The 25,631-nt window shown below is 34.8% G+C and overlaps 1 protein-coding gene across 9 annotated transcripts in view; it reads right to left on the bottom strand.

The window, feature by feature from the left end:
• The window catches only part of IPCEF1 (interaction protein for cytohesin exchange factors 1), a 190,297-nt gene that overhangs the window by 64,426 nt on the left and 100,240 nt on the right, over positions 1 to 25,631 (bottom strand). For 7 of the 9 annotated variants that reach the window (XM_074309479.1, XM_074309475.1, XM_074309478.1 and 4 more), the window contains 2 exons: positions 17,711 to 17,747; positions 16,855 to 17,024 (listed from right to left, as the gene is read on the bottom strand). In XM_074309479.1, the coding sequence (XP_074165580.1) occupies positions 16,855 to 17,024; positions 17,711 to 17,747 (207 nt within the window). Of the gene's footprint in view, positions 1 to 16,854; positions 17,025 to 17,144; positions 17,293 to 17,484; positions 17,574 to 17,710; positions 17,748 to 25,631 lie in introns of those variants that run through there. The other 2 variants (XM_074309480.1, XM_074309481.1) reach the window with 2 other exon arrangements.

The raw sequence follows: 25,631 nt of genomic DNA, 5'->3' as shown, positions 1-25,631 counted from the left end.
CTCAATGATGTGATACGATAGCCAAAAATTTAATGCAATCTTGACCTGCCTAAGAATGGAAAGTTGTTGTTCAGTCAAATTCAACTTTGTGACATCTTTTAGAGTTTGCTTGGCAAAGATACTGCAGCATTTTTCTGTTTCCTCCTCCAACTCATTTTACAGATGCGGAAACAAAGGCAAATGGGATAAATGACTTAACTAGAATCACACAACTAGTAGGTATCTAAGGCCAGATTTGAGCTTAGGAATATGAGTCTTGCTGATTCCAAGTCCACTGCACCACTTAGCAGTTCTATAAAGGGATGTTTCTAGGATCAGGCAGATAATGATCCTAGTTTATTCATTCCTTAAAAAATATCACCTGGAATACTGGTATGAAATTTAAGAAGTAAACTGATAAATTGTAAGACTGTCTAGAAGGAAAAATACCAATAAAGGGCCTAAAATTCATGACATATGAAGATTAGTTAAAAGAACTAGACATGTTAAGTGAGGAAAAGAGAAGAATAGTGGAAGGGAGTGCTGTGATATCTGTATTCAGGTATTTAAAGGGTTATCATAGATTGAACTTGTTTTGTTTCCTCCTTAGGACTAAGCCAGGAACAAAGGGTGAAAGTTGCCAAGAGGCCAAGGAAAACTTCCCAACAATTTGAGCTTTCCAAAAGTTCAAAGGGTTACTCAGTAAGGTGGTGAACTCTAAGCCTTTCCTGGAGGTCTTCAGAGAAGGACTAAATAGTAACATGTAAATGGAGATTCCTTTTCATGTGTGAATTCAACAGGAATTCACTTTCATCCCTTCTAATTGTTAAATTCTGTGATTTTGTGGTTGTGTGATATAGTGCGGGTGAGCAAGAACAAAAGGAAAACTCTGAAAGATGAAATAATGTACAGGCTATGAGAAGCAGCCAAAGGAGGATTCTACTAGAATCAGCATAGTATACGAGAAAATGAATCTCAAAAGATTCATAGAATGTCCTAGTGTTCTATGGAACTCCAAAATCAAGAGAAATAACAAATAACAAGCATTCTAAGCACTCTGATCCAATGTAAATTGACCCTGTTATGGCCCTTTCTAAAAACTATTAAATCAAGAGGTTTTTAACAAATCAACAAATATCTACAAACATTTCTGTTAATGCCAAAATAACAACCTATATATGTACAATACTTTCCTTATTTCATCACTGTGAAAGAAATAGTAGTAGTTAAATCATGAGGTCATAGATTTAGAGTTGGAAAGGACATTGAATGTCAGTCAGTCTAAGCCATCATTTTATAGAGGAGGATTTGGTATTTTACAAACATAACACAGATATTAACTGAAAAAATATTAAGTATATACCCTAAGGAAGTGAATGATCAAAAGAAAGGTCTCACATACATAAAATATGTATAGCAATACTCTTTGTAGAAGCAAATAACAGGAAACAATGTTCAACCTGGGAATGTTACACAAAATATGGTACTTACATATAATGTAATATTGCTTTGATGTGAGAAACAATGAATAAAATGAATATAAAGTTACATAAGAAGACAAGAACACTGGTGTAGATTGAAATAAGAATAACCAAGAAAATAATATACAATGACTACAAAAATGCAAATTAAAAAAGCAAGCAGTTGGAATGAAATGCACAATATTATATTGAGCAAATTTGTCCCAAAGAAAGTATATGAGAAGGAACTTCCCTCACTTCTTGGCTCTGGGACTAGAGATCTCCAGACAGGTCTGCTCTGTCACTGAGCCAGAACCAAAGGTCTCAATTGCTGATCCACTTGATTAAGACCCTTTCACTGGCTTTCCCAGATTTCATCTGAGCTGGGTATCATGCTTTACATATCAGACTTTATAGAAGTGATTTATATTTTTAGTGGACTTTTTCATCTTTTGTTTTTGTACAATATAGCTTTTGAAAAAAGAGAGAAAGGAAGGATATATTAGGAAATGAAGACAATGTAAAAAGCAAGAGATATTAATAAAATGAATATTAATAAAGATCAATCACCTAATTTGAATCCATTTTTTCCAATTACCAGATCGCCAATAGTTTTCTATTATAACATTCTTTTCTAAATTTCTGTCTCTTTTTTTAATCTGTCTCTCTTTATCTCTGTCTCTCTTACATGTCTCTATAGTTTCTCCCTCCCTCCCCCCTTCTCAGCTGAAAACAAAACAAAACAAACAAAAAAAAAACAACAACAAAAAACAAACAAAAAAACAAGGAAACAGGCATTTAATGACATAAATGTTTCAAGAAAGCTAAGGGGGAAAATTCACTGGAAAATTTAGAGAGAAACAATAGTTATCCAGTTGGAAAGAGACAAATACTAAATCTGAAAATAAGCAGTCTGTTCTCCCACAATTCAGAGTTTAGATAAAGAATGGTCTGCATCAACCTCCACCTCTTTTCAGAGACTGTCCTGACACAGCAAAATGTAATGCATAGTAAGTCATTAGTAAAAGGAGACAGTCAATGATCCATTAAGCAGCAGAAAAATTAGCACACTGAAGCAGATTCATGTTCCCTGCAGAAACTAAACAAACTATCAGCTAGTTTTTAAAACACTCATTCCCACTTGCCTGCAATTAAAATGACAGCAGTGATAAAGAGCACAACCATTTCTCACTTTTCATATTGTCAAATTTCACCCATTCATTCATTCATTCACCTTTAAAAAGACCTTGCTATTCACTTATGTCATGGATTCCTCGGATTTCCCTTGTATATTCTTTACCTTCTATCCCTTTATCCTATCCTATATCCAATTTATGACTAGCCTATTTGGTTCTACATTAAGAGTATTCTCTCAAATCCCTATGTATCACCACAGTCCAGGACATTCACAGCATGTCTTATATACAGCATATTCCTTCTCTCCACTAACATAGCCATCACTCTAGTTCATGTTTTTTTCACCTCTCCCCTGGACTACAATAATAGCCTTCTATTTTTAATCCCTTTCTCAAATGTCTTCTGTTGTTAACAATTATCCATCTGGCTGCCAAAGTTATAGGTCTGACCATGTTATACCACCATTCAAACTCTGGTATGTCTCTATCATCTGCAAGATCAAAAAGGTCCTCTAGAAAGAGGTGCCAATAAAGGCAAATAATGAATCTCCTATCCTGTTCACATGTATTTTAATTCATATTATTCAAGGTTATAATTAAGTAAAATAGGGTCCAATCCAATGGAAATGTGATGTGGATTTTAATAAAATGACCACTTGGGATTGTCATTATTCACCCTAATCAGGACCTAACTATATTTGACATTTTAAGTTTTTCATAACTTAGGTGTATTTCAGCCTTTCAAATTTCCTTACATGAGGCAATTAGGTGATACAGTGAATAGAATACTTTGCAGATCCTGAATTTAAAAGGACTCGAGTTAAAATCCAGTCTCAGGTAGTCACTAGCCATGTGATCCTGGTCAAGTCACTTAATCCCAATTGCCTCCATAAAAAAAAAAAAGTGGTTTTTTTTTTTTTTTTAAAACATACTTCAATATTCTCTATACATTCTACAATCCAACCACACTGGAATTCTTGTTGTTTTTTCACATAAAGTTCAGTCTCTAAACTCTGTGTCTTTGAACTGGCTGTTGCTCATGTCTGAAATGTTCTCCCTCTTCATTTTCACCCGGGGGAGTGGGAAGGTGGGCTTCCCTATCTTCCCTCAAGTTCCTTTGCCTCCCAACTACTTTTCATTTGTTTTACATGTACACAGTTATTTTCATAGTGTCTTCTGATTATAATGTAACCTTCTGAGGCATTGAGACAGTTTTAGCTTTTTTGTATGCCCAGAATTTACCATAATGCCTGGTACAAGGAAACACTTGATAAATGCCTGTTGGCTAGATGACTGACTACTTCATGCCTGTATTCCTAGAATGGTCTTCTAGCTAGTCTCCTTTTCAAAGCTCTTTTCCTCCCACTCCCCAACCCCAATATCCTATATACCTCTCTTCTTCCATTAACTTCCTATTCTGATGATACAATGTAGTATAGACTGGGTTCTCAAAGGCTAAGTCAGTTTTTATTGTTTGACTGTTCCATCATGTCTGACTTTTGGTGATTCCATGGACCATAACACACCAAGTCCTTGCATCTTCCACTATCTCTAGAAATCTTTCCAAATTCTTATTTATTGGTTCCATGAGATTATCTATCCATCTAATCCTCTGCCATACCCTTTTCCTTTTGCTTTTAATCTTTCCAACATCAGGGGCTTTTCCGATGACTTGTTTTCTCATTATGTGACCAATAGATCTCACTAATCTAGAAAGACTGAGTATTAAGTTAGGAGGAAGTTTAGGAGGAAGAGAAACATCAAAGGACTAGAGACCAAATGTCGATTCTTTTGACCACAGTACTCAGAAAAACATATAGGAAGGTGTGAAAGGGTTTGTTACACACTTAAGCAGATGAAATCATAAACCCTATAAGATTTTAAGTAGAGCCATTTTAGGAATAGCTTATTTAATTGAGATTCATTCTCTCAGTCTAACATTAAAGTCTTTACTAGTAATTCCCAACTTATTCAGGTCATCTCCCTTCCACAACAGGAAGGTCAGTCTTTTTACAAATATCTGCTTCATTCAAATTTCCATTGCTTTCCTCATGCTGTAGTCTTAATTAAAAAGATAGTGCATACACACACACACACACACACACACACACACACACACACACACCCCTTACTTTTTTTCATAGTCAAAATCCTACTCACGCACAGAATCTTCCAAGTGAGAAAATACCTCAGGGATCACCTAGTCCAATCTGTACCTGGAAAGAATCTCCTCTATAAAATAACTAACAAATGTTCACCCACCTTTTGCTGGAAATCCATTAGTTTTGAGAAACTGATCACTTCCTGAGGCCTATTCCTCTTTAGAGAAGCTCTCATCATTAAGAAAATCTGAATCTGCCTTTCTATAATTTCCACCCATAGGTCTTTGTGAGATGAAAAAAAAAAAAAACCAACTCCATTTTTTTCTCTATATGTCTGCTTTTCAAATATTTACAACTATTATGTCCTCCCCTAGATATTATCACCTAATATATTGTAGACCTGGGACTACAAGGTCCAGTTTGAGATATAGCTTCTCCACAGAATATTTCTAGACTAACTTTAATCTACAAGGAAGAATGGTACTCTTCTAATGGGGAAGATTATTAGGTTTTTTTAATAAGAATACCCTTGTTCCAGAATTTGAATCATTTTAAATGAAATTTTGGCCTATTCACAATTCTTTGCAGTAGACTTCCCAATGCAAAGATTTATTTGTTACAGGGAATGATTCAGAGGCATATCCATGTATATACTCTGATGACACTCTGTGATAGTCTACATATGTTCCTCAGTGATATAATGGAGTAAAATGCCAGCTGGAAGAACTAGCATAATCTGTAACATTTTCTGAAGATAAGATGATGACAGGGATCTTATATGATATATTGGCATGAATGCAAACATACTTTATTATCTGTATAAGATATATATTAAAATGTTATTGATATATGTGGCAGTGATGAAAATGTTATACTGTACTCTGAAGTTTAAAAAACAGATTTACATAGGAGATCATTTCATTTAACCCTTACAATTACCCCATTAAGTAAGCAGGACAGGCATTATTAGGCCTGTTTTATAGACAACATTGAAGCTCAGAGATATATTAAAAATCATGGAGATTATCCTGTGCATTGTTCTCATTTAATACATTAGGAAATTGAGGCTCTACAAAAAAAAATCTGTTTGCCTCAGTTTCCTTATCTGTAAAATTAACAGAAGAAGGAAATGGCACTCTAATATCTTTGCCAAGAAAACCCCAAGTGAGGCCAGAGTCAGATATAACTGAAAATGACTGAACAACAACAAAGCAATTTGCTTTAAGATTATGTTATATATAGATAGAGCCACCTCAGAACCAGAAAAACTTAGTTTCAAGTCCATTCTCTGGCCCATTGTAGTCACATGATTTGGGGCAGCTTACTTAAGCCCTCAGTGATCTAGACTAGTCTCCAGTGCTCCAAGTTACAAAGCAGGTACCAATCAATACTGCTAAAGGAAGTTTCCTATACCAGTGAAATCATAGGTCCAGTTTATATCCACAGAATTAGTAAATGTCACAACTAAGATTTGAACCTACTTCTGACTATAAATCCAGTTTTCATAGCTGAATCCCATGTTCCTTCCAGTTCACCAAGATGCTTTCCTACAAACAATTTTACTGAACAACCCTCTTAGCATGGACATAGGAAATCACAAGCATAAAAATATAGCCTAAAAATCTGAATGTCTATTACAGATATAGTTAGCAGGCAATATTGTTGTGATGCACCTTCATGTTGGTCCACACCTTATTTATTTCAGTCAATAGCTATTTATTTCTAGACTAAACAACTATGTCTCAATAGTGAAATTTTCTGAATACAGCATCTCTGTTTATATGTGAAGTCCGAGTTAGCTCCCTGTTGACCTCAGGATCAGCCAGAGTCAGGATCACCAAAAGTCCTTGGTCTTTAGGGATAAAAGTTAAAGGAGATGGACGAAACTCCAAGAGGGCTCACCATCAACCTCCCTTCTCCTCATTCTCCTCCAAAGTGAGTCTGCTTTATCTTACTCCACCCCCTTATCCCTCCTACAATTATCTATATACACTAAAAGATAGAGCCAGCACAGAATAGTGAGAAGGGCCATTTTTCCAAGCATATGCTAATATGCCCAATAGGTAATTAGCCTTAAGTGCTTGGTTGTCTGATTCCAGTGCACCTATTCAGCGTTTCAGCCCTTTACATTTGTATGTTCCTCACACTCGGAAAACTCTCCCTCTCTTTCTTCAGTTATTTTCCAGTCATATCTGACCCTAACTTCATGACTCCATTTGGGGTTTTCTTGGCAAAGGTATGAGAGTGGTTTGCCATTTCCTTCTCAGCTTATTTTTACAGATGAGTAAACTGAGAGAAGTATAATTAATTGATTCATCTAGGTTCATACAATTAGTAAATATCTGAGGCCAGATTTGAATTCATGAAGATAAATCTTCTTGACTCCAGACCTGGTGCTCTATTCACTGCACTATCTAGCTTCCCTATTGCCCCATTTCTACCTATTGAATGCCCCAGTCCAAATGATTTCTCAGCTATGAAGCAACTCCTCAGTCCTCCAAAAAGAATGTGAAGACCAGCTCATCCTTGAACTTCTTATTGTACTTTACTTGTATATTTTATCCACTTGTATTTTAGATTATTGCTATTTGCATCTATAAGTTACTTCCTAGTAAATTATAAATAGGGAAGATTTTACTTATTTTATATACTTTCTAACATCAAACATAGTACTTTGCACAATATAGACACTTAGTCATCTTTCACAAAATGAATAAAAGGCAGAACTACAATTCTGGGAGGAAAAAAATAACATGGTTTTGCCAACTGGGAATGCTAAACTGTATATTGGAAGTGGTGGAGGTGGCATTCCTACACTTTACTTTCCCAAATAGCCTTAAAAGTCTTTACTAGTTATAAAAAAATATAGTAAGTTTTGTCATTAACACTTCTTAACTATATTCTTATGGCAAAATTTAGGATCTCTGGCTAACCTAATGACAAGCCCATCTACCTGGACCCATTATTTGCTCTAGTTACATCCTACAGCAATAACCTGGTTATCCTACCAAGTTCTGGATAAAATCCCAGGATGCAATGAAGTAGAAATACATTGTAGACTTTGGCATATTTACTCTTACTGAGTGATCCTGGGTACTTGTTTTGTTATTTTGTTTTTAACTTGGGCTGGTTTCAATGTGTCCAAGTGAGATTTCTCACCTTTAAGTAAAGAACCAGAATAAAGTATATTTCTGGTTTCAGTGGACACCACAAATGAACTCAACTAATGTAATTAAGAATTTAGAAGTCATTCTGAGAAAAGTGATTTTAAAAGACTAGCTTGCTTAAATGTACTCATAGGTGCCCACAAAGAACCAGAGCAAACAAGAGCAAAATAGAGCTCCTTTCCATTATTTTGTAAAACATTAATTTTTTAAAAAAATAAATTATGTAATGGAGGTGTAAATATCTGTATACATACTGTGTAGGCACATACACTCATAACACATACATACAAGAATCAATCAAGGAATTATTTAATTACCAAGCATTCGTTCAGTACCTACTTATTATGTACTAGGCACTGAAGATTTATTGTTTTTCAGTCACTTTAGTTATAGGGAAAACCATCCCTATGGTGTTTTTTTTTGACAAAGATAGTGATGTGGTTTGCCATTTCCTTCTCCATCTCATTTTACAGATGAGGAAACTGCAGTGTAAAGTAACTTGCCCAGGGTCACGCATCTAATAAGTGTCTGATGCTGGATTTGAACTCAGATCTTCTGACTCTATATCCTGTGTCCTATTCTAGCTGCTCCTTTTTAATCATCAAGCCTTCATTCAGCACCCACTCATTATGTGCCAGGAACTAATAACTGATATTTATATGGCACCACTATATGCTGAAACTGAAATGCTTTCTCATTTGTTCTCACAACAACCATGTAAGGTAAATGTTATTGTTATCCTCATTTTATTACTAAGGAAACTGAGGCAAACAGAAATTTAAGTGACTTGTTATGTACCTGATATTGAATTTGAACTCAGATCTCTCCTACTTTACACTCAGGGATCTATTTACTGCATCACCTAGCTGTCTGTTCTCAAGAAACTTATAGGCTATTTGGGAAGACAACATATATGCATAGAAGTATATATAGAAGAAAATTAATAACAATAAAATAAGATATTTGAGGGGAAAGAGGCAGTAGCCTAGAGTAAACTTGATGTATTAGGTAGTTCTTGAGCTGACTATTGGGGAAAATTAGGAGCCTATGTGACAAAGGTGAAGAGGCAATATTAAGCCAGGTATGTGGGACAACTGGTACAAAACTAAGAAATAGGGAGCAAGCCATGTGTAAAGAATTTAAAGTCACAGCCAGAGAGTCTTGAAAGAGAAATAAGACGTGAGGTTGGAAAAGTTGGAACTTAGTAAAGGACATAAAAATGCTAAACAGAAGAGTAAGAAAGTAAAAATTTCTTTATTAGCTCTGATCTGGTCAGAATGATACTTGTGGAATATCATTTTGGTAGTTATGCAGAGGATAGATTGAAGAAAAGAAAAAATTAAGGTGTGAAAACCAAAATGATCATAGTTCAGATGAGAAATGATTAGGGTTCTAAATTAAGATTGTGACTTGAGTGCTGACAAGAGTTCATTTGAAAGCTATATTGTAGGAGTACAAAATGACAATATATGACCCTGATTAAAGATGGAGAGTAAAGAATCATAGGGCAAAAGAGATTGAAAAACTAGGAGCCTGGAGACATTGTGGTACCCTTCCCAAAAATAGAGAAGTTTGAAGTGAGATGGATTTTGGAGGAAAGATGCTAAGTTCAGTTTTAGATATGGTGAGTGTGAAATGTGTACAGGACATCCAGTCTGAAATGTCTAAAAGGAATTTGGTTATATATCACAGCATTTCGGGGGGGGGGGAAACAGGGCTAAAGAAAGATAGAAAGATAGAAAAGTATATGAAAGATAGGTAGATGATATATAAGTAAAATGAAAGATGATAGAAAAATAGAGACAGAGAGAGAGGCAGAGAGAGACAGAAGCAGACAGACAGACAGAGAGACAAAGAGAGAAGTGTATGAATATATGTATACAGAGAAGGAGATACAAAAAGAGATCAGTAGATACATGATAAATAGAAAGAAAGGTAAAAAGAAAGAGAGAGGGAGAGAGAGAGAAAGCAAAGAAGAAAGGAAAAAAGGAAGGGAGCAAAGGAGAGAAGGAGAGAGAGAGAGAGAGAGGGAGAGGAGGAGAGGGAGAGAAGGAGAGGAAGAGGAGGAGAGGGAGAGAAGGAGAAACACAAAGAGGGAGGAAAGGAAGGAGGGAGGGAGGGAAGAGTGAGATCTGATAAAAGATTGTATCAAATATCATCCAAGAAGATAATATGATTAAAATAATAAGAGCTGGGGTAACCAGGTGGCGCAGTGGATAGAGCACCAGCCTGAAGTCAGGAGGACCTGAGTTCAAATCTGGCCTCAGACACTTAGCACTTCTGGCTGTGTGACCCTGGGCAAGTCACTTAACCCCAATTGCCTCAGCAAATAAATAAATAAATATATACATATACATATATATATGTATATGTATATGTATATATAAAATAATAAAAGCACATGGCATTGCCCAGGAGAAAAGTATAAAGAAAGAAAAGGGTCAAACACAAAGCCTTGATGGGGGAAGGCAGGTAGGGGACATGAATGCCACTCATTGTAAGAAGATTTTAGATGTCCCCTGTTCTGGGTTTCTCTGTTGCCAGAAAAAAAAATGTGCTACAGAATGCTGGTTCTTAACATTTTTTTGTCATGGACCCTTTTGAGGATTTAATAAAACCTATGGACTACTCAGAATAATATTTTAAATAATTGAGGAAAATGCTGAATTTCAGTTAAATGTTAGTAAAAAAAAATAACAATAATAAAGTTGTATTTTTCCCCATTCAAGTTCCTGGAACCCATGAAATTTATCAACTTATACAACCCCAGGTTAAGTATTTCAGCTATAGAGGAACAGGTAACATCTATGAGATATAATATTAATTTTCACCTCCTACCTAATTTTCAATTTCTTGTAATATGGTTTCCACATCTACCACTCAACTGAAATTGTGCTAAGGTCACCAATAATCTCTAACTGAATATGACCTTTCTTATTTCTCATCTTTGCCACTCCAAATGATACTATTGATCACTCACTCTTTTGAGATATTCTCACCTCCAGGTTTTTGTGACACTGCTCTGCCATGGTTCTCTCTCTACCTCTCTCCTCAATCTTTTCTGGTCTCTGTTGGACAATTTTTATCTATATTCCACATCCCGTTATGGATATATGCCAAAATACAATCCTTGTGCCCAGGGTCACACAGATATTATTGGGGCCAAATTTGGACTCAGAAATATGAATCGTCCTGAAGATTTGGCCCCAGATACTTAATAGCTATGTGACCCTGGGCAAGTCACTTACCTATGTTTCCCTCAGTTCTTCATCTGTAAAATGAGCTGGAGAAAGAAATGGCAATCCTCAAATGGAGTTACAAGAGTCTTAAAAGACTAAATAACACATCTCATCAGCCCCCTTGGATTCAACCATCATCTCTATGCTAATGCCAAGACCTACTTATCCAGTACTCTTCTCTCTCCTGACCTCTGGTTCCACAATTCAATCTCTATCTTGATGACTCAAAAACATCTGAAATTTGTCATGTTCAAAATTATACTAATTGATTTTTTCCCCTAAATCACCACCTCCCCTAATTTCCCTATTCTTGTTTATAGCATCACCATTCTTCTAGTCACCTGAGTTCACAATATAGATGTTTTCTCCAAGTATAATCGATCAACAGGATTCATAAATTCTTCTTCCACATCCCTATTATAAGTCACCTTTGCTTCATTCCCATAACAACCATCTTAGTCCATATTCTTATCACTTTTCACTACAAAACTGCAGTAGCCTCCTAAATGGTCTCCCTACTTCTAGTCTCTTCCATCTTTAATCTAGTCTCTACTCAGAGACTGATATTCCTACCAAACTGATATTCCTGAGGCACAAATATAACTGGGACTCTTTCCTATTCAAAAAGCTTCAGGGCCTCACTATTGCTTCTAGGATAAAATACAAATTTCTTGTTTGGCATTTAAAGTCCTTCACCATCTGGTTCTAACTTCTTTTTCCAGGTTGATTAAAAATTACTCTCCCATTCACCATTACCCATTCTATAGTCTAAACAAACTGGATCATTTACTGTTCTCTCTATAAAACATTCTGTCTCCTGACTCTGCAGATGCACAGGTTGTCCATAAGCCTAATATGATCTCATCCTCACATTTACCTCTTGTGACCCAAAACTCCCTTCAAGGCTAGGCTCAAGTGCCAGCTCCCAGCAAGTGTTTGGAATTTAGTAAGCATTTAATAAATGCTTGTTGACTGACCTATTTTAAGAGGTTCCTCCTGTTTCTATTAATAAAAAGCCTTCTTTCTTTCCCAAATTACTTCAAATTTATTCTGTACATATACCATATATAATTACTTATCTGTGAACATATTGTTCTCACAGCAAAATAAAACTACTTGAAAGTATTATTGTATTATACCATCTATCCCTGGCATCTAATACCAAATCTCGCATTTAGAAAGTGATTAATAAATGGTGGTTGAATGATTATTTTCACAATTCAATAACTCAATTCAATTAAAATTTGCTAGGGATTGAGTTAGGTGCTAAAGACTCAGGAAAAAAATTAAGTCCCTGCCCTCAATGAGTGTCCTGCTCTTGAGGACATTCTCCTAGAGGTAGAAAGATAACAAAATAAACACAAATAAATATAACATATTAAAACTGAATAAAGAGAAAATACTAAGAATTAGAATCAGAGAAGATTCCTTATGGGAAGAGGGATTCTGCTGTGGTTGTATGTCCTTCATTCTAGAAAAGAACCATGCATAACCATACCAAGACATACCATGACGTAAAAGTGAATTGGTTTTAGATGAATGAGGGCTGTGCAAAGCCTCACTTCTCCAGAACCATTTGGGTCCAGTGGACAGATATAAATCAAGACAACTAGAGATGGCCATGATAAATCTGGAAAGTGAAGACTCTCAGGGCTTCTGGCCAAAACAGAAACAATTGCTATTTACATTTACTCTGAACCAATCAGGACCCAAATAATGACCAAATGGGGGTTTGGCCCGACCTAGTGTTAAAGGAAGACAAGGATTCTGAGAGTCAGTTGTGAGGAGGGAATGTATTTCAAATCTAGAAAATGATGTGAAAAAGATAATTGAGTTTGGCTAGAATTTAGAATTTGGGAAGAATAGTAATATGAACTACTAGAAGAAAAATAAATGAGAGTCAGGTTATAAAAGCCATTATAATATGGATTAAACAGCTTCTATAATCTAAAATATTGGAGACCTACTGAAAATTTTTGAGAAGGGAAATGATTGTATCAAATATGACATATGATTATTTAGACTTTTTTTCTTCTCCCCAAATCCTTTACCTCATGTTCTCAAACTCATCTCGATTGCCTAGTTCCATTAGGTAAGAGGTTAGTTGCAGTAGCTGTTTTCAAGCTTTGGAAAAGTCTGTGGTAACCCTAAGCTTAGATATTGTCTAAATTAATGGTTCTCAATGCATAATACCTTGGAGTCCTCTAAGACCCTTTTCAGGGGATCAACAAAGTCAAAAATATTTTCCTGGAGTTTCTCACTAATTGTACAGAGTTTAAAGGGATCCTGAGACCATAAAGTTTGAAAATCACTGATCTAGAGTATAGTACCACACATCAGGAAGAGTTTTACAAAAACAACATTCTTACTCAATCCAAATCAGTTTCTATATCTGGGACCTTTACAGTATGTTATTTAAAAGAAAAATAAAAAGAGGTTCCCTGGTAAAGCTGGCTTGCTTTAATTGTTTTCTTTTATGTTAAAAAAAGAGTTTTATAGTTATTTAGTCTACCTCTCACTGCAATTCCCTTCATTTTACAGATGAGAAAATGAAAAGTAAAGAGAGAAAATCAATTACCCAAGTTCACACAGATAATAAGTGGTAAAAGTAATATTTGAACTCAGCTCTCTGACTTCAAATCTTGTCTCCCTTTCCATTATTCCAGGAACATATTTTTAAAGATACTTTTCCATGCCAGAAATATTTAAATTTCTCCAATCAATCGTATCATGCAAACAAAAGAAAAAAAAATCTATTCGCTCTGGAATACTTGAGAAATATTGCCCCAATTTTAAACCATATTACTATGAGCCCATCTAAGTTTGAGATTGAGAGAATGAAGCACAGAATATTTTTAAGAGAGCACCCTAGAGAAGCTAAAGAAAGTGTACTACTTTTTGTCAGAACTGTCACTGGCAAAATTTGGGCTTTTGTGGAAGACTTCTGTTCTACTTTTCTAGCTTTTAAACATAAAACTTTTGAACAAAAAATGGTGACTTTAATCCTTTTACTTAAACTTGAACTAAAAGGAAGATTCATTTCTCCTAACCAACCCAGAAATGAACCAATAAGTGACAGGCCTTGTGACTGGGGAGGGTGGGGAGGAGGAGGGGAAGAATTTGAAAGGAACCAGAAAAGAAGGTAACTCAGGACCATATCTGAGGGCCTGATCAGAATGACCAAACCAAAAGCTATCACTAGCATTACTGAAACTGTTAGAGGCTGAAAATAAATGTGGTCTAAATGTGTTTGGGGGTCTTGTTTTATATTTTACAATATTACTTGTTGACCAGATTAAGAATGTTAATTAATGATTCACTGGTGACTCTTCTTGTACATGGGAAAAAAATAATAATTATCACAGGGTCAGAGGAGGAGGTGTCTTTTCTATATATAGCCAATTTAATGTAATAAACCTCCACAGAAGTATTCTAACCATCTCTCTATCTTTAAAATTGGTCATAATAACAATTCAAACTAATGTTTTGCAACTTGCATCCAGGTGGAAAGAAGTCTGAGTAACATTAAGGACAAAAAGAGGTATATGAACAACTGTCAGCTTATCTTCCTCAGTTAGGGGCTCTTTCAAAGCTATGACCCAAGGAACCAACTCTATAAGAGAAGCTACACATACATAAAATAGTCATTGGCTACCCAATTATGCACCACTTTGCCTAAGGAAAAATCAAAGCAAAAAGAACCTCTGGTAGACCAATCGGGGTCCATCTCCAATCCCTGTGGCTCAGAACAGATTTATAGCAATAGGCAAAAGGTTTTCAAAGGATCATTGATTTAGAACTAGGAAGAATTTTAGAGGCTATCAACTTTAAGTCTTTCATTTTTCATATAAGGAGGCACTGATTTTCCCAAAGTCACACTTCTAATAAGTTTCTGAAGTGGATTTTGAAAATGGATCTTCCTGTGTCCAAGTCCAGCATCTTAGCCAATAAGCTATTCTGCCTTTTTATCATTGTATTCCTTAAAATGCAAAATTTCCACTAATCTCCCAGTCTCTCCTGAAAAAATATATATATTCTTAGCATATGTGGATAAATTAAGTCAATAATTGGTATAAAAGAAAGACCATTAGATTTGGGATTAGAAGATCTAGATTCAAATCTTGGCTCTATTACTTAGTATAAGTGTGAATATAAATAAATTTCTCTTCTTCTATCAGCCTCAGTTTCTTCATCTGTAAATGTATTTTTTTAATTTTATAGAATTGTACTAAGGAAAACATGTGATAAGCCTTAAAATAGTTATAAATTTGAGTTATTATCATCTGTGATTTACTAATTTAGTTAAAATATAACATCCTAAAATTTCATGCTTTAAAAATGCCTAATGAATGAAATTTGTCAGCTCAAGATTTTGCCTATAATCAAACAATAGCATTTTGTTAAAAATTCAATCAACTCATGTAGTTTCATGCTCTAAAATTGTGAAGCTTACTACATTCACATGAATGTAAACAATCACTGTGGGTTATTACTTTTTAAATGTCTAAAATTTTGTAGAAAAAGGGGCTTCCTTATTAAAGGCGACACCTTCTAGACCATCAGGACTTGTAGTTACTAAAACATATTTAACTGCATATAAGTAAAGTACTCCGTATTTCATGGACAGAGATGCATTCCCTCTGAGGCAGCATCATATAAAGAAGGGATTAGACCTAGAGTTATAAGATCATGGATCTAAAAGAGACCTCAAGAGTCCACTTAATCTAATCCCCTTCAATTTTACAAAAGAAGAAACTGAGGCCCAAGGATGTGACTTGCCCAAAGTCACAAAGGAAGTAAATTATCAGAGGTAGAATTTGAATCCAGGTCTGCTAGCATCAAAGCCAGTCTTTTCACTTAAAGTCAGGAAACCTAATTTAAACTCTTAAATTCTAATACCACCTATGTAGTATTATGGATATGACAGTTTATATATTAACTTTAATTTTCTCATCCATAAAATAGAAATAATAATATAATCTATTATATCTAACAAGATAGCTGTGAGCAAAACACTTAGAGCACTATACAAATGTAAATTCTAAATATCACCAAATCCTTCTAAAAAAATTTTTTTTTTAATTCTGGTCCTATACAACAGAGATCTGGCTTGTGAACAGGCCATTTTTTAATTAAGCTGTTAAAGGCTGATTGCATTCCCAAACAACTCATTAAGATCAGGCAAAGCAGTATGTAACAAGAAGAGGACAGTATGGTTTAAATGCCCTCCACCCATGATAAAACCCTAAACATCAGTGCCAATCGCAAAGCTGAAATAGCGGTTAACAATCCTGATGGCAAGTTTCACAATATGAGGAGGAGGAAAGCAAAAGCAATACATAAACTGTAGTAGCTTCTCTAAATTAAGACAATCTGCAGCATACATGACATATGCCCATTAGGAAGAGACCCCGGAAAGCTTTACTCTTCATTATCTTTTTTGTTTTAATGTATCATTCTTCAATATCTTCCCCTGAAAGGAGGGGAATTGCTTCCAGAATTAACAGCGATGAAACCTGAAAGCCCCATCCACAAATGGCTTAGAGTTTTAAGACAATAGGTTTTGTCTTGATAAAACAAGATTGATTTTCTCACAATTTTACTGATGCAGAAAGGGCTTCTACAAGGTGTAGGTCAAGCCACTGAGGAATCACTTCCTCTGCTTGGTTAGAGGCGAACCTGCCCTTGAACTCCCTGAATCCGTGCTCTGCCCCAACAGCAGCTCTCAGGGAGCAAGGCTCGGGGGCTTCTTAGGGGGAAAGCGCACTCACCATTTGACTGCCATACCAGTACAGCGATGCCCCCTTGAGCACAACCCAGAACTTTCTCCATTTGTTGCTGAGGAAGGTGCCTTTTTCCTTTTTCTTGTATAACCACCCCTGGAAGTCAGCGTGTCCCAGATCTTTGCAGGATATCCTCCTCCGGCTCATTGTGAAGAAACCTGCACAGCATTCAAACCAAGAATGAAATGATTATTTTCTGCTCAGGGAAGCCCGAGAAAGATCCTGCTAAAATAATCAATTACTTAAAGTCAATGCTTCCAAGTTGCTATATCACGCACCCCTGAGTTCCCTGGAGAACAAATCTGGGCAATTCAAATTGCCACCGCCTCGGGTGCCTTAGCTTTCAAAATGCATTGCTTCTATATTTTATAACAAATGAAACAAGAAGGGAGGAACAGTGTTCAGCGAATGAGTACTATTTTTTAAATGCCACTGAATAGGTTAATTACAAAATAAAGTATATTAGACCACCCGGAATATGACTGCACAGCAGAGCCGCATGCAGCCTGCCACAAGAGCTGCAGTTATGCAATAGAAGCGTGCGGGATAATGCCCATTTAAGCGTAAAGCTACTTCCCAGGCTCTCAATTCCACTATCTCCAAGCCCTTCTGACATACCACAGGGGATTAATCCAAATGAGCAGCATGTCGTCATTTCTCAGAAGCGATAGAAAAATAACCACGAGTTAAGCAGTCTGCCAACTACCCCAGACTCACGATACTCAGACAAGCAAAAAAAAAAAAAAAAAAAAAAAAAAAAAAAATAGGAACCCAAGGAAGCCATCCAAAATTATAATAATAACGATAAATAATAAAGAACAAATGAGAGCTCTTATAACAATACCTTGAGTTTTCTTCCTCGGCTTCTGACGCAAGGGAACCTGCAGGAAGTACAGGAAGGAAAGAAAAGAGGAAATTTCTGATTATGTTGTAACATTTGTAAAGGAGAGGAGAGAGGTGGTGGTGGTGTTCACGTGCAGGAGAGAATCTTAAAAAACAAGAAAACAAAATAAAATACAACACTTGGAGATAGAGAAGCTACTAGCTGAAGCATAAAATGGGCTAATTAGAATTGGTGTACATGGAGTTGAATGTGGGGGAAAAAATGTTACATTGTTTTTATCACTAGTGTTTCCTGTTTCCACCCACAAGCAGTTTTCTCACTAGTACTTTTGAGTCAAAAGACTTAACTATTCTTTAAAAAAATGTATATGCAAACGGATATATACTATATTGATAAAGACTTTTCATTTTCTCCACAACTAGGAAAATTCTTATACTTTAACACTTCTCACAATTAAAAGTTTCTAAGTGTTGATTATAATGTAAGTAAACGTTTAAAAAGTTAGAAAACATGCCATGCAATTATAGGATTATTATTGAAACCACATATTTACAGATTTCCACTAAAATCCCATCAGGTAAATAACTTCCAGAAAGGGAAATTCCAGTCTTCCTTTGTAACACACCTGTATTTACCCAACTTTGCCATGCTGAAAATCATCTTTATGTTTAAACTTAATCTCTCTTGCTGTAATTGCTACATATTCTCTTTTACATTCTCCTTAAAGGAAACTTACTTTTGCAAATATACTCTAAAAAGAATAAATTCACAATCAACTTCTACCTTATAATATTATTTTAAGCTTTTTCTATATCGTACATTATATTATATTAAAATGGACAAGGTTTATTGTATTTCAAATGTATTGGAGATGCAATTTTATGTCATACACATACATATGATCCAATTTTTTAAAGTCCCAGTTATTATAAATATAGAAAGCACAAAAGCTGTTTTGGCCAATAACGTCTTTCTTATTTTCTTCTTGCATTTCTATATAGCAAATGTCCTTTGTTTGCCCTTCATTGGGAATTTTCCATTTTTAAAAATCTGTGTTTGCTCAATCTTACTTGTATGGAATCAATATGCATAATGATTTGCCCTTTCACATTAACAAGTATGGAATATGCATAGCCCAAAAATCTGAGTTTGAAGAATCAATGAGAGAAGTGTATATGTAATTTTTATAGTATTTACTGTGCTGTGTATTCTTGTATTGTGCTAGTATCAAGTATATGATACAAAATGCTTGTAGGCATAATAGACATGAAAGCTTCAAACTTTTTGAAAAATATTTTAAGACTTAATCCTTAAGTATACCTCACAATTCTTTCAGCAAAATGCTTTAAAATATTTTTAAATATTCATATATTTCTATTCTAAAGCTGTTGAAGGAAAGTTCAAACACAATTTTGAATTAGATAAGTACTTATAAGAACCAGTACAATAAGGTTTTTGAAACATTTTACAAATTTCATTTTACCTTTAAAAGAAAACAGTGACATTGATGATACAATCATCACCTTTTTACAAATGCAGAAACTGAGGCAGGCAGCAGAGGAGTGATTTGCTCAACACCACAAGGCAAGTAAATATCTAAGGTCAAATTTTAACTCAGGGCTTTGTGACTCAAAGTACAGGGTTCTATCCAATTCTAAATTCTAAGATTTGTCATTTGAAAACAAGCAACAATAAAGGAATTTTGCTCATTTCTATGAGTTCCCCAAGATGTATGTATGTGGGTAGTATTATTATTAGGATAAGACCTTCCCTGGGAAGTCATGTGATCTGGGGTGCCTCCACCACCATTCTCATTACCCTTAATATATTATCCCCACTGGCCAGTCAACTTAATAATTAAGTCATAGCAACAGGGGAATTCCTTTAGTGGTTCTCCAAGTATATTCCTAGAACCCCTAGGAGTCCTGGAAATCCTTTTAGGGGTCTATGAGATCAAAAAGCTTTTTGTAATAATCCTAAGAAATATCAGAAACCTGCCACTCCTGGAGTTTTCATGTAGCATCTAAGAAAAATGTACACAATTATCTACAGAGTCTATTAAAATAGTCCTTCCTTTCCCAATAACATATCTATGTGAGACCAGATTTTGTTCATATACTTCAACCAAAATAACACATCAAAACAGATTGAATTTAGAAGCAGCTATAAGAATCCAGCTGTCTTCTATTAGAGGAAACATCAAAGAGATTTGCAAAAAATATGTAAAACAATATCACTCTTCTCATTCATTTTTTTTGTTTTGGAAAATATAGTCATTTTTATTTAAAAATGTCATCTAAGTAAATATGTAAACAATGATCCTATTATTTTTATTTTAAATGAATTTTAAAACTTTTTAAATTTTATCTGTTTTTATGTTTAACAGTAAATTCCAATAAAGATAGCACAGCTAAACAAAAGATCTTTGGTTGAAGTCATCAGTTTTTAAATATATAAAAAGGTTCTTAAGTCAAAAAATTTGAGAACTGAAGCTTTCTATTAATTATCTCCAGGAGTTCTTCATTAAGATGCAATAAGTTATAGGAGAAGAGTAACAGGAAATAATTAGCACTCATTAAAACTTTGGTCCAGATAAGTTCATTAGATTGGTTAATTATAACAGAACTTTAAGGTTTTCAGAGTGTTTTTTTTCACAATCCTGTAAGGCAAGTCTATTAAATCTAGCTGAAAACAGGCTCCTAGGTAAATAGAACTCAAAATAGGAGATTAGGAATAAAGTTTTTAGCTTACTGTGGAGGAGTACAAGAGAAATGGCACAACATTACTAAAACATAGCAAGAGAGATTGACAAAAAGAGGTGAGCACAAGTCTAAGTTGGGGGGGGGGAAATCATTGTGTTGTTTATTCAACAAATATTAAGTACCTACTCTATATAAAGTATCTTTCAATATACAGTGGAAAAATATCACTGCATACTTATACCTCCCAGTCCTATGCCCAACATAATTTTAGTACAGTTGAAGTCAATTATTTAGGGACAATTAATAATATAATGCCCAAAAATCACAGTAGAATAGTGTATTCTCCATAATACTCAATAAATTTCATAACTGAGAAGATGTGGTCTGGGGTAGAATATTAACCAGGAAGTCTATCTTATTTCCTTCTTAAATTTTCATCATAGATACCCTTAAAAGCATACATAAGCTAATCAATTAAAGATTACATTAGGATAAGAAAGCAGGAATATGAATTATTAGTTGTCAATGTCTCCTGGGTTTCCATTTTCTTAGTAATAATACTGTGATCCTTTCTCACTTTTATAACATTTAAGGTATTTTAAAAATAGATTTCTGCATTCTTCTAAAAATGTCATCTCCAACTCAGGTTTCTTTTGTGTATATTTTACCAAACCCAATAATTCCTCCCAAATTCATTTTTGACACTATACTTTTTTGTACAGCACATGGGATACTATGGTATTAGTCCAAAATTAGTGTTTCTACTGTCATCAATAACAACAATAAATCATTTTATAAAACACTTAGCAAGTCTGCTCTATTTTATGAATACTTACTGTCCTTCTTTCAGGTTTATATCTGTATATCCTTGGAAGTAATCTGGTCTATCTGGGTCTTACACTGAGCTTTCTGTAAATTTGTTTTCTTTTTCACTTCTTTTGACTGGTGGAATTGTTATAATACTGTTCATAAACTTTCATTACTCTCCATAATGTATTGCAAATTAGCTTACTAATCAAACCTGTACTGTTACTTGGCAAAGGGACCAAATTTTATCTGACACTTTTTGGCTTCCTTGTTAGAATAGTAGCTGCATCTCATATGGCTAACTGATCTATGAAATGGAGATAATCAGAATGCACATCCATTTCCCTTTTATCAGAGTCAGTAGCTTGTTTAAATAGGTCAGGTTGGTTGCAATTTCATGCAGTATCTTTTCAGCTTTATACTTTTGTCTAATTTGGTTTGCCCTTGACCTTCGCTCTAGTTAGCTAGTGATCTTACTCTAGGAAAACAGAATTCCACATTGGAAACCAATCTTTTTTTTGAAGTTAAACTACAGTAAGTTTTAGTCTTGGTGATGAGTGGTGTTTCCATTTTTGGTGTCTTAAAACATTCTTCTTGAAGAAAGTTTTCGTGATGAATTGAGATAAAAGCTTCTGAGGAACTGATAAATCTTTCTCCTATTTTTTTCTTTAATATCAAAATATGTTTTCCAATTTGTCATTAACTTTTTGAAAATTCAATCTGTTAAACAATCAATTGTTCGATAAGTATTTAATAAGTGCCTGCTATTTTCTACTATATGTGCCAAATAAAAAGGAAACAAAGACTTAAACTTATATTGGACATAACTTGAAAGTATAATTTTTTGCATATTGTTAACCTCCCATTAGAATAAGAGTTTCTTGAGGCCAGGGGCCATGTTTTTGCCTTTTTGTGTAATGCTGCAGCTCAGCTGTTTGGTACAGAATCCAAAGGAAAGAGTGATTTATAGTTGATAAAATTCATCACTCTGAGTACTCTTATTCAGGGCTAGATAACACTGTAAGAACAATAATCCCTTGACAGCAGAAGTTGTATTGTTTTAATCTTCATATCACTAGTCCTAGTGCCTGACTTATTTAATTTTTTTGATAAGCAAAGAAATCCTGCAACCAAGTGCAATATCAGTTTAAACTAAATCTCTTACAAAGATAGATGGTGATAGATTATGAGCAATATTACCTCATAAAACATAAAGAAGTCATGAAAGGAAAAAAGTTTAAAGGAAGCTTGGCAATTGTTCAAGGTAAGTAATGCCATCCATCTGGCAATTGAGGATAAAATGGGAAGAATAATAATGGACCAAAGAAAAGTTAAAACTATCAGTAAAACCTTATAGCAAACTCTTTTCACCCTTGACCAGCAAAATTAGCATGCATCATAATCCCAGATGTATTTAGATAGGAAGTGGAAACAGTACTGGAAAAAAAAAATAAAACAGAAATGGGAAAAGCATCTGAACTAGGTCAGATATGCACAGAGGAGATCTGTGATGAGAGTGACATAATTTTGAGGACAGCAAGGCATTAATGGGCAAGCTACCTGAAAGAAAGATCCTAAAAGGAGGAAGGGAAATTGCAGACTTTATTACTGTCAAAAGAAAAGGAATTGAAAAGACATTGAGAATTACTGTTAGATATGCCGGTTTTCCCATCTACATACATTTTTTCAGAATAATTTAATAACCTATTAGCAAAAAATTTATAAAGTGCCTGTTCTATATAAGGCACTACTCTAAGTGCTAGGAATCAAAAGTGAAACATTACTTATGTTCAAGGGTCTCATATTTTAGTGGTGGGGATAGAGCTTATCCACAGACAAGTAAAGGATATATGTTAAGGTGGAACTTGATTATCTTCCTCTTTTACAAGTGATTAGTATGTGAATAAGACCTATCCACCATTTGGTATCAATCAAATGCATTACTTGATAGACTGGGTCACCACCTCAGGATTTTGTATAAAAGGAAAGTGCTTTCTCAGCACCAGATAATGATTCTGAGGGTTGGGAAAGGAAAGGAAAGAGACACTATATACTGAGCTGAGGCCAAAATAAAACAAAAAAAATTTTTTTTTTATTTTGAAGCAGCCTTGGGGCAAGTAGTAAAAAGCAAAAGCTCATAGGACTGAGCTGTGGCAGAAAAGGATAATATCAAGAAAGATCAACTCAACAGGCATATGAGATCAAAATAACAAAAACAAAAAATCCAAGTTGATATGATCTACTCATAAATTAAAGAACTTCTCAAGAAAAACAAAAAAATCTACTCTTTCTCCAGCTTTTGCTCCTAATGACTTTCTACCTACAAATTTCATAGTTCATAGCATAAAAGTTTTCAGTCATCTAAATGTTTCCTCAACCATAAATTGGCAGAGTTAACTAGAACTAGAAAGAAATATACACATTTCGTCAGAGAGCCCAAATTCTGCCTAAATATTACTTATATTATTTGTTCATCCTTCATTTTTTGAAGAGGATCAATGACAGCCCAAGTGATATCTTGATTTGCAGTGAATTAGATTTAAGTGAGGCAGAGTTGCATAAAGTCATCAGCCTAACTTGCTCTTCCTGAGTCATAGAAGACCAAAGGCAAGAACAGAAATCAAAATGACTGGCCATGGAACATGATGCAGTGAATGACCTTGGCATCCTTGATGTCTGACCAAGATTTAAGCATTCCACAGTGCCTGGTTTAGCTATGGCCTTTGAAACAAATTGTTCTTATGAGTCCATTCCACTGGAGACAGGTCTTCACAGGCTTGGGGTAGATATCCCCCTAATTCACTGACACATTTGAGACTGGTTTAGCCTGTCTGCCCAGGTGGTTTACTGTGATCACTGTGCATGCTACAACTTCTTGAAGCCACAAGTTTAAGCTGGGTAAAAGGAACACCAAAAGTAGATGACCCTGAAAAGTGTTCAGCAAGTCCTCACACCAGAGATGCTAGTCTTCCTTGAACACCCCATATATACCTGAATTTACTCTAAATGATTGTAATTGAACTCATAATTTTTCATCTAAAATGAATTTCTTAAAATTACAGAAGAGGGAGTATATGAACTTTAAAGGCTTAAAACAAGTTAATTATTGTAACATGGTGTTAAATATACAAAATAAATGCAAATTAATGAGAATGGAAGTACATTATCCATTGGAGAAATTAGGAAAGGTCTCTTGAAAGAGATGATTATGTCAGGGAAGGGGGAAGGGAAGAGGGAGGAAATTGGAACACAAGGTTTTGCAAGGGTCAATGTTGAAAAATTATCCTCGCATGTGTTTTGAAACTAAAAAGCTTCAATAAAAAAAAAGTTCAATTCAAAAAGATAAGAAAGAGATGGTCATTGGACTGAGCTTTGAAAAGCATAAGGAGTTCCAAGAGTCAGAAATAAGAAGGGAAATATATCAGTGTAAATGCATGAAGGCAGAAAATGAAAAACCATTTATGGAGAAAAGCATATAATTAATATGGGAAGAGCAGTGTACAATCAGTCTAGAAAGATAGGCTGAAAACAGATTGTAAAGTTCCAGCAGGCAAATTTGTCTTTGATTCTCAAGGCCATGGGAAGCTACTGAAGTTTCCTAAATTAGGAAGGGACAAAATCAAACATGTTTTAGAAATATTAATTTGCCAGATGAGTAGGGGAGAATGGAAGCCAAAAACTAATTAAGAAGCTATTGCAATAGTCTCTGGGAGAATTTGTGAGGGCCTGAACCACTCTGATAGTGGAGAGTGACAAATAAAAAAGATGTTATATCAGTAGCATCAAATCTTGGCGATGTAAGGAGTACATATGATAGAGAAGAATTAAGAATTATTCCTAGTTTACAAACAAGATGACTGGGGAAATGGTGATGCCAACAAAACAGTGCCAACAAAAAGTTAAATGCAAAAATCTAAAGGAAAAATAATGAGTTCTATTTCGGACATGATGCATTTAAGATGCCCACAGCATATTCAAGTAGACATGGCCAACAAATAGTTAAAGAAGGGCCTGAGATCATGAAAGAGATAAGGACTTTCATATAGATATATAGATATAGATAATATATATATATATATATACGTACACATATGTATACATATGCATGCACATATTATGTATGTGTGTCTGTGTATATATACATGTATATTTAGATTTTCACAAAGATGTTATTTGAATTCATGGGCACTAATAAAATTCCAGAATTCCAGAGAGAGGAGGAGAAGTTGTTGTCCTTGGGGAGAGCCCTAGGATATATTTACTTAAAAGGGTAAAGGGTGGAAGGATTGATGATAATCATGCAAGGAATTCTTTGAAGAATTGGTGATAGAGTTCAAAAGAGAACCATGACAGATTAGCAATATAGAAACTAAGAGAGGAGAATATTTAGGAAGGAGAGGGTATTTAATAGA

This window comes from Sminthopsis crassicaudata, chromosome 4 (genome assembly GCF_048593235.1).
Source record: "Sminthopsis crassicaudata isolate SCR6 chromosome 4, ASM4859323v1, whole genome shotgun sequence".
Lineage (NCBI taxonomy): Eukaryota > Metazoa > Chordata > Mammalia > Dasyuromorphia > Dasyuridae > Sminthopsis > Sminthopsis crassicaudata.
Note: the sequence above shows the minus strand (reverse complement) of the source record. Positions and strands in the feature narration are given on the sequence as shown.